Source organism: Rattus rattus, chromosome 3, assembly GCF_011064425.1.
Source record: "Rattus rattus isolate New Zealand chromosome 3, Rrattus_CSIRO_v1, whole genome shotgun sequence".
Lineage (NCBI taxonomy): Eukaryota > Metazoa > Chordata > Mammalia > Rodentia > Muridae > Rattus > Rattus rattus.
Genome location: NC_046156.1, coordinates 122801646 through 122814763, shown reverse-complemented (window position 1 = coordinate 122814763; position 13118 = coordinate 122801646). Strand labels below are relative to the sequence as shown.

The 13118-nt window shown below is 42.0% G+C and overlaps 1 protein-coding gene across 1 annotated transcript in view; it reads left to right on the top strand.

Moving 5' to 3' along the window:
• Kcnmb2 (potassium calcium-activated channel subfamily M regulatory beta subunit 2) overlaps window positions 1-12671 on the top strand; it is a 286445-nt gene extending 273774 nt beyond the window's left edge. Inside the window, exon 5 of the mRNA XM_032898549.1 lies at window positions 12382-12671. Within this exon, the coding sequence (XP_032754440.1) occupies window positions 12382-12666 (285 nt within the window). The 3' untranslated portion in view covers window positions 12667-12671. The remainder of the gene's footprint in view (window positions 1-12381) is intronic.
• The last annotated feature ends 447 nt before the right edge of the window (window positions 12672-13118 follow it).

Sequence of the window (13118 nt, the reverse complement as noted above, 5' to 3'; positions counted from 1 at the left end):
TTGAAGTTCTAGCCAGAGCAATCAGACAACAAAAGGAGGTCAAGGGATACAGATCGAAAAGAAGAAGTCAAAATATCACTATTTGCAGATGATATGATAGTATATTTAAGTGATCCCAAAAGTTCCACCAGAGAACTACTAAAGCTGATAAACAACTTCAGCAAAGTGGCTGGGTATAAAATTAACTCAAATAAATCAGTAGCCTTCCTCTACACAAAAAGAGAAACAGGCCGAGAAAGAAATTAGGAAATGACACCCTTCATAATAGATCCAAATAATATAAAGTAAGTCGGTGTGACTTTAACCAAGCAAGTAAAAGATCTGTACAATAAGAACTTCAAGACTCTGAAGAAGATCTCAGAAGATGGAAAGATCTCCCATGCTCATGGATTGGCAGGATTAATATAGTAAAAATGGCCATTCTACCAAAAGCGATCTACAGATTCAATGCAATCCCCATCAAAATACCAATCCAATTCTTCAAAGAGTTAGACAGAACAATTTGCAAATTCATCTGGAATAACAAAAAACCCAGGATAGCTAAAACTATCCTCAACAATAAAAGGACTTCAGGGGGAATCACTATCCCAGAACTCAAGCAGTATTACAGAGCAATAGTGATAAAAACTGCATGGTTTTGGTACAGAGACAGACAGATAGACCAATGGAACAGAATTGAAGACCCAGAAATGAACCCACACACCTATGGGCACTTGACTTTTGACAAAGGAGCCAAAACCATCCAATGGAAAAAAGATAGCATTTTCAGCAAATGGTGCTGGTTCAACTGGAGGTCAACATGTAGAAGAATGCAGATCGATCCATGCTTATCACCCTGTACAAAGCTTAAGTCCAAGTGGATAAAGGACCTCCACATCAAACCAGATACACTCAAACTAATAGAAGAAAAAACTAGGGAAGCATTTGGAACACATGGGCACTGGAAAAAATTTCCTGAACAAAACACCAATGGCTTATGCTCTAAGATCAAGAATCGACAAATGGGATCTCATAAAACTGCAAAGCTTCTGTAAGGCAAAGGACACTGTGGTTAGGGACAAAAACGGCAACCAACAGATTGGGAAAAGATCTTTACCAATCCTAAACAACAGATAGAGGGCTTATATCCAAAATATACAAAGAACTCAAGAAGTTAGACCGCAGGGGAGACAAATAACCCTATTAAAAAATGGGGTTCAGAGCTAAACAAAGAATTCACAGCTGAGGAATGCCGAATGGCTGAGAAACACCTAAAGAAATGTTCAACATCTTTAGTCATCAGGGAAATGCAAATCAAAACAACCCTGAGATTTCACCTCACACCAGTGAGAATGGCTAAGATCAAAAACTCAGGTGACAGCAAATGCTGGCGAGGATGTGGAGAAAGAGGAACACTCCTCCATTGTTGGTGGGGTTGCAGACTGCTACAACCATTCTGGAAATCAGTCTGGAGGTTCCTCAGAAAATTGGACATAGAACTGCCTGAGGATCCAGCTATACCTCTCTTGGGCATATACCCAAAAGATGCCCCAACATATAAAAAAGACACGTGCTCCACTATGTTCATCACAGCCTTATTTATAATAGCCAGAAGCTGGAAAGAACCCAGATGCCCTTCAATAGAGGAATGGATACAGAAAATGTGGTACATCTACACAATGGAATATTACTCAGCTATCAAAACAACGAGTTTATGAAATTGAGGCAAATGGTTGGAACTGGAAAATATCATCCTGAGTGAGCTAACCCAATCACAGAAAGACATACATGGTATGTACTCATTGATAAGTGGCTATTAGCCCAAATGCTTGAATTACCCTAGATGCCTAGAACAAATGAAACTCAAGACGGATGATCAAAATGTGAATGCATATCGCTCCTGAGAGACACAGCCAGAATACAGCAAATACAGAGGCGTATGCCAGCAGGAAACCACTGAACTGAGAATAGGACCCCCGTTGAAGGAATCAGAGAAAGAACTGGAAGAGCTTGAAGGAGCTCGAGACCCCATATGTACAGCAATGCCAACCAACCAGAGCTTCCAGGGACTAAGCCACTACCTAAAGACTATACATGGACTGACCCTGGACTCTGACCTCATAGGTAGCAATGAATATCCTAGTAAGAGCACCAGTGGAAGGGAAGCCCTGGGTCCTGCTAAGACTGAACCCCAGTGAACTAGACTGTTGGGGGAGAGGGAAGCAAGGGGAGGGTTGGGAGAGGAACACCCATAAGGAAGGGGAGGGGGGAGGGGGATGTTTGCCCGGAAACCGGGAAAGGGAATAACACTCGAAATGTATATAAGAAATACTCAAGTTAATAATAATAAAAAAATATAATAAAAAAAAAAAGAAATACAGCTTCTGAGAAAATGGTCATCTCTACCTTAGAAGACTACCTGACCATCTCTGTTGAGCATGAGGAGTATTCAGAATACTCCCAGGAAAGGAAAAAGGAAAAGTACCCTCATTGTCAGCCTGTTACTTCCCACAACCTCACAAGAATAACACACATCCCTGTTTCCAAGAAATGGACATGCTTCTGTTGAGATTCTGGCTACTACTGAGTGAGTTAGAACACAAACAACAGAAGCCAAGAGGGACCAACTGAGCTGTCTGCATCTCTGTGGAAAAAAACATTCAAAATATTTGATTTTGAATTTTCAATTTCTCTTTTTTTTTCTTCAGTCTTTAAACCCAGTTCCCAGCCTCCTGACAGTAGCCTAACTCAAGCTGCTAAAGTGGATAAGCTGGCGTTCTCTCGTGGAGCCCTTTGCTGACTGGTGGCCTCTAGAAGCTGTGAATGACTTAAGGGACTGTGCATCCCTCAGCCCCTGGCCACTCGGTTGTCACTGGAATGACAAACAGTGATAGAGTAGTAATTCACATGGTTTGGGATCTCTGGTTCCCTCAGCCACCAGACTGTCACTATAAACATAAACAGTAGCTGAATATTAATTCATCATGGTTGAGGCTTCACTTCTGAGTTCTGGACTCCTTCGGGAGTTAAACTTCTGGCTAAATACTAGTAATTCTCAACACATGCTCATTTAAAGGTGGATTTAAAATAGCATTTGGAGTGAAATAAAAGATTATATCCATTTTGATGCATGCTGTGACAGCATATATATATATACATATATATACACACACACATACATACATACATACACATATACATATATATATATATTCATCACGGGAAAGATGGTGCTTCAAATGGGTCATTCTATAAACTACCATTTATTCACCACTGCATATTCAGCATTCTTGCTCATTCTGACACCCACTCAAAGTACTATGGGTCTCCTAGTTCCAGAGGCTAGCACATCTCGACACTGTGATCAGTGCAAAGACCTGTCCTTTACTGACATATGCTTAGTAGTGTCCCCAGCCTCTTCCGTCCTCCCCAGTCCATTCATAAAATGTCTCCAGAGAGTGGCAGGGTAGCTGCTCATGCTTTATTTGCCTTCACATTTGCATGCTGTAAGGTCCTTGTGACGTGATGTCTTCAGCGCAGCACCGGGAGGTCACAGAAAACAGAAAATAGAGCTGAGGCACTGAATGGAAAATAGCGTGGACTAAGTTCTCTCTGTGTAGAACAAGCCCACTATTGTACTAAAATGTTACTTTAAAAATTACCTTGCTTACTCCTGCTCATAAAATAGCCAAATTTTATCAAGAGCTCACAACGCACCAGGCATTGCACAATACTGATGCTTTACATATACTCATTTAGATGGAGCAGCAATCCCTGTGTGGCACACCAACACCGTTCTTACTTTATAACAATGAAACGAGTCCAGGAAATGAATTTCCCCAACGTCACACATTCACCAAATAACTGGGTCTGAATTGGAATTGAAGACTTTTGCCTTGCTATCTCCTGAAGAGAAAGCCCTCAACATATACCCTTAAGAAAGAACAGACAGGGGCTGGGGAGATGGCTCAGAGGTTAAGAGCACTGACTGCTCTTCCAGAGGTCCTGAGTTCAATTCCCAGCAACCACATGGTGGCCCACAACCATCTGTAATGGGATCTGATGCCCTCTTCTGGTGTGTCTGGAGTCAGATACAGTATACTCATATGCATAAAATAAATAAATCTTTAAAAAAAAAAAAAGAAAGTACAGACAGGAGAGTTCAGAAGACTCATGGCTCAGTCACTCAAATGCCCTCTGAACAAGCATTAAGACCTGACTTTGATAGGCAGAACTCATGTAAGAAGTAGGACATGGTGTCCTGCATCTGTGATCCTAGCACCAAGCAGACAAAGGTGAAGTGTGTAGGTTAGCGGGGAACCTCATCTGCTCTGCCAGGGGCCCAGCAGGCTGGATCTAACCCAGGGCTGAAGGGGAAAGAGGGGGAGCTCCAGCTGGTCCCACGGGAAGAGTCTTTGGCTGGACAGTGGTAGAGTTGAGTGAGCTTAGTGGCTGCTTCCACTGGGAGTGCAGGGAAGCTTTCTTTGAAAGATTGGGCAGCGGCTCTGTAGGCCAAGGCCTTTTCTGTGGCTCCCCATGGCAAATCCTGATTAAAAAAAAAAAAAAAAGAGGCAGTCCATGGTTTCAAGCCATTTTTGTCATAGTGGAAAGTGAATGAGTAAAACCGTACCCCACTTCTCAGGGTGGGCCTGAGATTAAATACCTTTTGTAAGGAGGAGTGTCTGGGAAGGAAAATTCATTGCTAAGCCTTCAGGCCTTTAGATATCTCATTATAATGAAGATCTGTCTTGAGCCTATGTGACCTGTGGTCAAGTCCTCTACCTGTGAAGGGGCTTGGGGTGTTCCCCTTCCGTGACTGATGGTCACAAATCTATGGAGGGCTACAGGCTAGTAACTGGCCTGGTTTGCTGGGAGTCAGGCGAAATGCCTACCATCCCTTCAGGGTCACCGGGGTCTTAAGCCTCCTCAGCTGGGAACCAGAGTGCCTTTCACTGACCCACAGAAGTTCACTGGCCGGCCATCCTGTTTTGTAAATTCTAGGCCAGTGAGATACCAGGTGTCAAAAATAAGGTACATGGCATCCAAGGAATGACATCTGGGGTCATCTTATCGCCACACACATGTTTGCACGATGCTGTACATTGACAAAGTTTAATCAGTTCACACCAAAACTGAGTTCTGGAACATCTGAGCACATCTCTATGTGGGGATCAAAGAAAGATCATGCCTATAGGAAGATTTCACAAACCATGATGCCCCTGAGTGTCAGGAAGACTGGGGACAAGGAAACTCTTCCTTCCCAAGAAACAGGTCAGTGACTAGGATCAAGGTCAGATTATCTAACTCACTCTCAGGCATACTGTGGGGCTCCATGGTATGGCTGCCATGAGCGTTGACTAATCCAATGCTCTAGATCCCTTCTGACTCCATCCATCTCTAATGTCTTTAAATTTTCTTTTTAATTTGCGGTGGTTGATGCTGATTGCCAACAGGATCTAGAATCGCCCTGGAGTGAAGCCTCTGGACCTGGCTGTGAGGAGTTATCTAGATTGTTAGATTCTGGGCATGTATGTGGAAGTTTCAAAAATTAGGTACACGGAAATGAAAAGAGCTGCCTATTGTGGGTGGCACCATCCCATAGGCTAAAGTCTTGGAGTAAATAAGAAGAGGAGAACAAGCTGAACACAAGCATTCATTCCTCTCTGCTTCCTGGCTGTGGGTACGATGTGAGAAGCTGCCTCAAGCCCCTGCTGCCATTTTTCCTGCCATGGCAGACCACACCCTCAGATGATGAGCCACGATAAAGCCTTCCTTCCTGGGGATGCTTTTGTTGCTTTACCACAGCAACAGGAAGAGTAATGAATACACTGCTCCACACTGAGCAATGATGGCTAAATATGTATGCTCTAGGCAAGAAGCGCAAAAGTGTACCTCTCTGGAAAGAACCTTATGCCAAAATGGAGGAAATAGTTTTACTCAACAAAGCCTGGATTGTTCTTGCTTTCTTCTACCGAACACTTCAAATAGTTCTGCTTCCCAAATTCAAAGGATGCTAAAAGCACAGACCAAACACATCTAAACTATGTGTTGAAGGACCTGCTACTTGAAAGCTGGTCATAAAGGGAGTTCTCAAAAGAGAAAAGAAAAGGAGGTCCAAGTTGATGCCCTCAACTTGACCTGTGTCCCTCACAAATGCGTGGAACTCAAAGGTTCAGAATAACACAAGGTTTCCTTACTTCAAAACCAAGATTGTTCATGTTTCACCTGAGTGATTTTGCTTGCTTAACTCAGGACACATGAAATAAGGTGCCCCGGTGACTGATGAGCTTTTAGAGCAAATCGGATGTGCCCCTTTGATAGTATTATCTTTTCAGAAAGGCTCTTAGGCACATTACTCTCCCAGCACACCCTGTTGTATTCTCTTTCTGACATCTGTCCTACATTGTTTATATTTTTGATGCCTGTTTATTGCTACCTGGCATATTGGTACCATATTTATTAGACTCAATAACTATTTGGATTTTATTAAACACCTAACCTCTTCTTGAAATATGATAGTTCCTTTCTTATAAAAGAGCAAGTAAAACCCTTCCTTAAAGAAGTCTCAGAAAACTGATAGTGCTTTCCCCATCACTGTAAGCAAACAGAGACTGACAGAGTGAGGTTACTCAGCCAGATCCTGCCCTGCTCCTGGGCCCATCTTTCATCTCTGGGATGACGGCCCGTCACTCTACTTCACATGTGTCTAGTGAAGCATGTCTAAAAAACCCAACAGGTAGTTTATAAAAAAAACTTCCTGTCTATCATGAGAATAAAAATAACTCAGTTGTCATAGAAGATCCTGGAAGTGAGATGACGGAGGGGAGGTAAATTCAGCTGTGCTGCAAAGAACTGGAAAGAAGGTGCAGTTGCTTGGTCTTCATTGGCCATGTAAGCAAAGAAGCAACCAGGAGATGCTGAAACCAACTGGACAAGGAAGGGTCATGCTGTGGGTGACCGCTGTGGTTTTCATCACTATTAGGCGGTTTCTGCACTACAGGAATCAAAGAGGCTAGAGAAAGAGGTCAGGTTCATGAACAATGCTCAGGGTTAAGAAGAGACTGTTAAACCAAGTCTTGATTTACTGTTATGCTTGTAGATCAACACGTCATCATCAGGGTTTACCGCTAAATGACATATCTTTATGACACCCCAGTCTCCCTGACTCAGGCATCATTGTTGAGGAAGAGGAAGTGGAATGATTCTAAGAGGCAGAGTTGGTAGATGACTACAAGCAAACTGTTCAGTACACAACTAGACACTTGCACATATGAATAACAGTGGCTATGACAACAAGCATAAGACTGCTCAAGCTCAAACCAGACAAAATCTCAGCGTAGAGGCAGGAGGTGGTCACAAAGTTCCTATCCTCTAATGAAGAACTATTGTTATTGATAGCTGTCAAGAGAGGGACAGTTAGTTTTCTCTAAGGGTACGGATCTGGCAGATTGACTATCCAAGAGTATATAGCCAGCACTAATTGAACTTAATTTTCTTTAATGAGGACCCTGCTGAATATTCCATGCACTTCAGATGCAGAGGCCCCTGAGCAGGAACTCACTTGAAAGCTTCTTCTCTGAGGATCAGCTTTCAAGGTACCAGAAAGCACCATGTAAGCTTCCAAAGGAGACAATAAATCAGCCCTCTTACCCAGCTATGAACCACAACAATGAACATGACAACCAGCATGTGATGTCACCATAAAAGTGTAGTAGTGGTACACATACCTTGGTGATTGCCAAAAGTTCTATAAATGGAAGAGAACCATGTCTGACACTGGAAACCTAGACAACTAACCAGGTCTAGTGAAAATACTGGAATACCTATAACTACCACTTTACTAAACCAACATAATTCATGACTGTATTCTAAATATGTGTCCTTGTGTCATGGTTTGAATATACTTGCCCCAGGGGGCGGTACTTTTTGGAGGTGTGGTCTTGTTGGAGTAGGTGTGTCACTGTGGGCGTGGACTTTAAGACCCCTATCCTAGCTGCCTGGAAGTCAGAATTCTGATAGTAGCTTCAGATGAGGATGTAGAACTCTCAGCTCCTCCGGTACCCTGCCTGCCTGGATGCTGCCATGTTCCTGCCTTGATGATAATGGACTGAACTTTTGAACCTGTAAGCCAGCCCCAATTAAATGTTGTCCTTTGTAAGAGTTGCCTTGGTCATGGTGTCTGTTCACAGCAGTAAAACCCTAAGACACTTGAATCCACAGTTAAGTGTAGTCCTCACCCCTCATCATGGAAACTTTCTTTTGCAACAGAGACCATTACAGAAAAACACAGCCATTCAAAATACAGAGTTGTAGATCCCAGTCCCAACAAATATATCTACAGAACAATCCCTGCACCTAAGGCTCATGGAACATTTTAGAAGAGGGAGCAGAAAGATTTTAAGAGTCAGAGGATCAGGGAGTCTGTTGTGAGATGGCATATTCCAGGAATATCAAGATCTACACCTGTAAAGTCTCACCAATGCAACCACCAAGGATGAGCTGACCAGGAACAACAATAAATGTGTTAATATAGCTATGGAAAGACCATGGGCCTCAACCTTACACAAAGAACTACAGGCAATGAAGGAAGGCTGAGAATGGGAGGAATAGTCTTCCCCAGGTAAAAGCTCACCAACTGCTTCGCCAGTAAACCAATGGTCAGCCCTGAAAGCACATACAACTAACACTACACAGATTGAGAATGTACAATATAGGAATAGGCATGTATACACATATATGCATGTAACAATGATTAACGAAAAAAGGCCTTAAATTTGAAAGAAAGTAAAGAGGATTATATGGGAAATTTTTGTGGGATAAAGGGGTGCTGTAGTTACATTATAATCTCAAAAATAAAAGAAGTAATTAAAAAGATGAAGACTCTAAGTTGGATGGGAATGGAAAGGGGGCAGATCTCAGAGGCGCTGGGGGATAGAAGTCAGTATGATACAATGTAAGGCACAAACATCTTAAAATTAATAAAAATATTAATAGTGAAACATAAGAGACTATCAAGGCTGGGGAGGCAGCTCAGTCAGGAAAATGTTTGCCATGCAAGCAAGAGGACCAGAATTTAGATTCTCCAGGACCAATATAAAAGTAGTGCATCTACATTGCCAGTTCTGGGGAATTTGAGACAGGAGAATCCCTGGAACTCAACTGATGAGTTCCAGGTTCAGTGAGAAATCCTGTCTCAAAAAGAAAAGTGGAAAATTATTTAGAAAGACATACAATATCAACTTTCCATTGAACTGTGTCCTATATAGACCACTCACATAAAATTACCCCCCAAACACATGGTAAAGTCATGTGATAATTAAATCAACACTTCATAGTATACCTACGTCTGTAGCATACACTGGTTAGACCACAATAACTAAGTCTTTGTTTCGAATCGATACTCACTTCCAGAGAGCACACAGGATTACTGCTGGAGCAACAGAAGCAAATGCCCAGATCCTAAGGCAGAATTCGGTCCAATGCAAGCCTCCAGAGAACATAAGGCAGTAAGGCATATCTGGTTATTCTGCCCTCTTCAGAGCTTTTGCAACTTTGTACGTGGCACTTGATTCAAGACTTTAGAAGAGCATGTGAGAGAAAGTGATATCCCAGTAGGAAAATGTGCTAATAAAAATGTATGGAGACCTTATGCATATTCATCATCTCATTCTGAAAGATGACTGCTAGGAAGTCTCTATGAACCTCATTACAGAGATGAAATTGGTTCTGAGGGCCACATGCTTATAGTAACTACGTCGCATGAACTCAAGTCAAGAACTTGTGATACAACCTCATACATTCATCATCACAAGGGATCTGTCAATGGTAAAATGAAACGAACAACTGATATCTGTGTAGAGTTTTCACAGGCAGAAAGAGAAAGTGTCAAATAACCAGGTCAGGGGAGCTCAGAGTACCCCAGGCTCTCACCAGTAGCATCTGTGTGCCCAGTGTGTGCCCCTGGCACTAACTAAATGTGGACATGTACGGAGTACAGCCAGCCCACACACACACCTCTCAGACCCCATAAACTTTAACTTTTAATAAGGCGCTCCTGTATTACCACCTTGCCAGATGCCCTCAGAGGTGCTTTATATCTTGTTTTATTTGGTAGAATCTTACCTAGTGACAGAATTATTGCCATTTGGCTGACAGATGTTTCTTTATAAAAAAAAAAAAAAAGTAAGTTGAATTGATTCACCACAGCACAGGATAATAAAGAAAAACTCTATTTTTAATGGGATGCCATTTTTATTGGGATCATTTCAGTAACTTAGCTCTGGGAGACATGAAAGGGCTACCATAAGGTGAGCACAAAAGAATACCAAGACCCCATGTCTTTATCATTCAGATTGGCTCAGCCTGGATTCAGCTATAGATGGCTTATCTGTGCTTGTTCTGCTGTTTTTCTTTTTAAATTGCTTGCTTCAAGAAATATTTCTTTAAAATATTAAAGATACGATCTGTATGTACACCTTTATACATGGACAAAGGAGTCCCAGGAGGGCCTGGAAGCTGTCATCCAGCTGGCCAGAAATGTATTGAGTGAAGCCCCAGGCTCACTGGTACATCAAGTTATAACTTCCATGAAGATGCTTTCGACCCTCTTCCCCACCCCAGTGCCAGGCTACGTCAATCAGCACTCTACTAGGTTCACACATGTGAGTGGATGGGCAGTGACTCGTAGCAGGTCACATTTTAAGGTGTCAACCAATCCCTGCTACAAGAGCATCATGTTAAGATGATGAGAGGTGTGTCCTACCTTTTGACATTGTGACATGATATTGTCATTTACAAAGTTCATGCTTGAGAACCAGGCAATCAAGTTACAGTGTGTGTGTGTGTGCGTGTGTGTGTGTGCGTGTGTATGTGTGCGTGTGTGTGTGTGTGTGTGTATGCATGCATATACATATACATCATATACTTACACATACATATACATATATCATGTGCTTTTGTGTGCACACACAGTGCTTTGAGTCAGTTTATAATGTTGTGTTAGGCTTCATTCATAGCTATCCTTGGCCCCCCATGCTAATCATTGCCAACATTCTCATTATCCATTCTTAACTAAGCAGAGAAATGTCTGCTATTTAGAGTCAAATAACCCCATGTTTACAAAGCCACAAAGTTCTTGGTGCTGCTAAGTCAGAGGGAAATTATTCCAGAAAGACTTCACTAGCTGAAACTTAATTCATTTATTTTATATCTTCTCCCTGTGAGATTTTCAGATGTAAATTTCTCCCAGATTCTAGGATCCTGCTCCAAATCTCATACTGATGCACTCAGAATACCTTCTTATGAATGTGTTGAACTAAAGAAGGAGAGAAGAGAGGAAGAAGGGACAGAAAGCAAGAGATGGAGATGAGATAGTGGGATCAAAAACAGCAGTAGGTCCTTGGATCTTAAAGTGTCCTCTGCTGTGATCCTGGTTTATATCCCCTTGGCTGACAGGAAAGGGCACTTGGGTGTGCTGAATGGGACTCTCCCTTTCCTCACAGGCTCTATTCAGCCTCTCTCAGTTTACTAAGATCTGCCAAAGCTGCAGATGTTCTCTTGATGACAGGAACAAGATGCCCAAGATTCAGCAAGATTGGTTGAATAACGTGAATTCAAAACATTTTCATAATGATGTGTATATTGACTGCTTTCCCCATTGTTGTGGAAAACATCACTTAAGGAAGGACAGAGTTATTTTGGCTCACAGTTTGAGGGGATCCCTTCCATTGTGGACAGAAAGGAGTAAGCAGTTGGTCACACCCACCTGTCCACAGTCAGGAGGCAGAGGGTTCAGTAGTGGTGATGAGCCAAAATTCTTTTTTCTTCCATCTGGCACTCCAGTCAATGTTCAGCTGCTACCTACATTCCATGTGGTTGGTTACCTCCTGAGTTTCCTTTCTGGAAACTCTATCATAGACACACCTAAAGATGTATTTCCATGGTGATTTAAAACCTAGTCAAGTTGACAATCAAGATTAGCCACCACTGTATGTTATGATAATGTTTTATGTTACATGGGCAGACAAAACTCAGAAAAGTTTGCACTCTGAGCCCCCTAGACAAGTGTGACTGATAGGGAATAATAAGAACCACCATCCTTAGCTATAGCAAAATGTATTACTTACTTTTTCTATATATGTGATGTGATATTGCTATTCCAAACTAACACATTCATAATTAGATTTTAATTGACAGCTAAATCATTTATAGGTGAGTTACCAAGAAACACTAGGAACCCCAAAACATTACTTTAATCAGTGTTGGATCGCTCTGGTTTAGGGGTCCATTGGTTTGAATCTATAAAGGTTAACCTAACCTCCATGTTTGTCTCACAGATAAAGTTAGGTTGACTGATATCCTCTTACCTCTCCTGCTAATGATAGTTTGTCTTGTTCTTCACAGTGCTCCTATATTCCTAAGTGTGGAAACAACTTTGAGGAGTCCATGTCCCTTGTGAGTGTCGTCATGGAAAACTTCAGGAGACACCAACACTTCCCCTGCTATTCTGACCCAGAAGGGAACCAAAAGAGCGTCATCCTGACCAAACTCTATAGCTCCAATGTGCTGTTCCATTCTCTCTTCTGGCCAACGTGTATGATGGCTGGGGGTGTGGCAATCGTTGCTATGGTGAAACTAACTCAGTACCTCTCCCTGCTTTGTGAGAGGATCCAACGGATCAACAGATAAAAGAAAAAAAATAAGAAAAACACATGGATAAGATATTTTTCTTTAAAGCTCAAATACTGTTTTCTTTCGTTCTTCACCAAAGAACCTTAAGTTTGTAATGTGCAGTCTGTTATGGGTTCCTTAATATATTATTCTATGTAGAGCAATAACGCAAATGCTGTCCTATATGCAAACATGATGTCCTTATTATTCAGGAGAATTAACTGTTCCTCATTGGTCGGTTGTTTCATTATATTGTTTTGATGCTGGAACTAGTCTGCCCTCTTTCCACCAGAGTAGGGCTCAGCTACTCATTACCAAGTGTTATGGGGGGAATGGAGGCACTGTCCCCAAGACCAGGCCTGTGTTCTGAGTTTCTAGAATTCATGAAGACAAGCTTTTTCTTCATTTGTTGTTTACTGAAGCTACAGCCAAAAATGCATTTTTCTTTTCTTAATCTACATTGAGCCCTG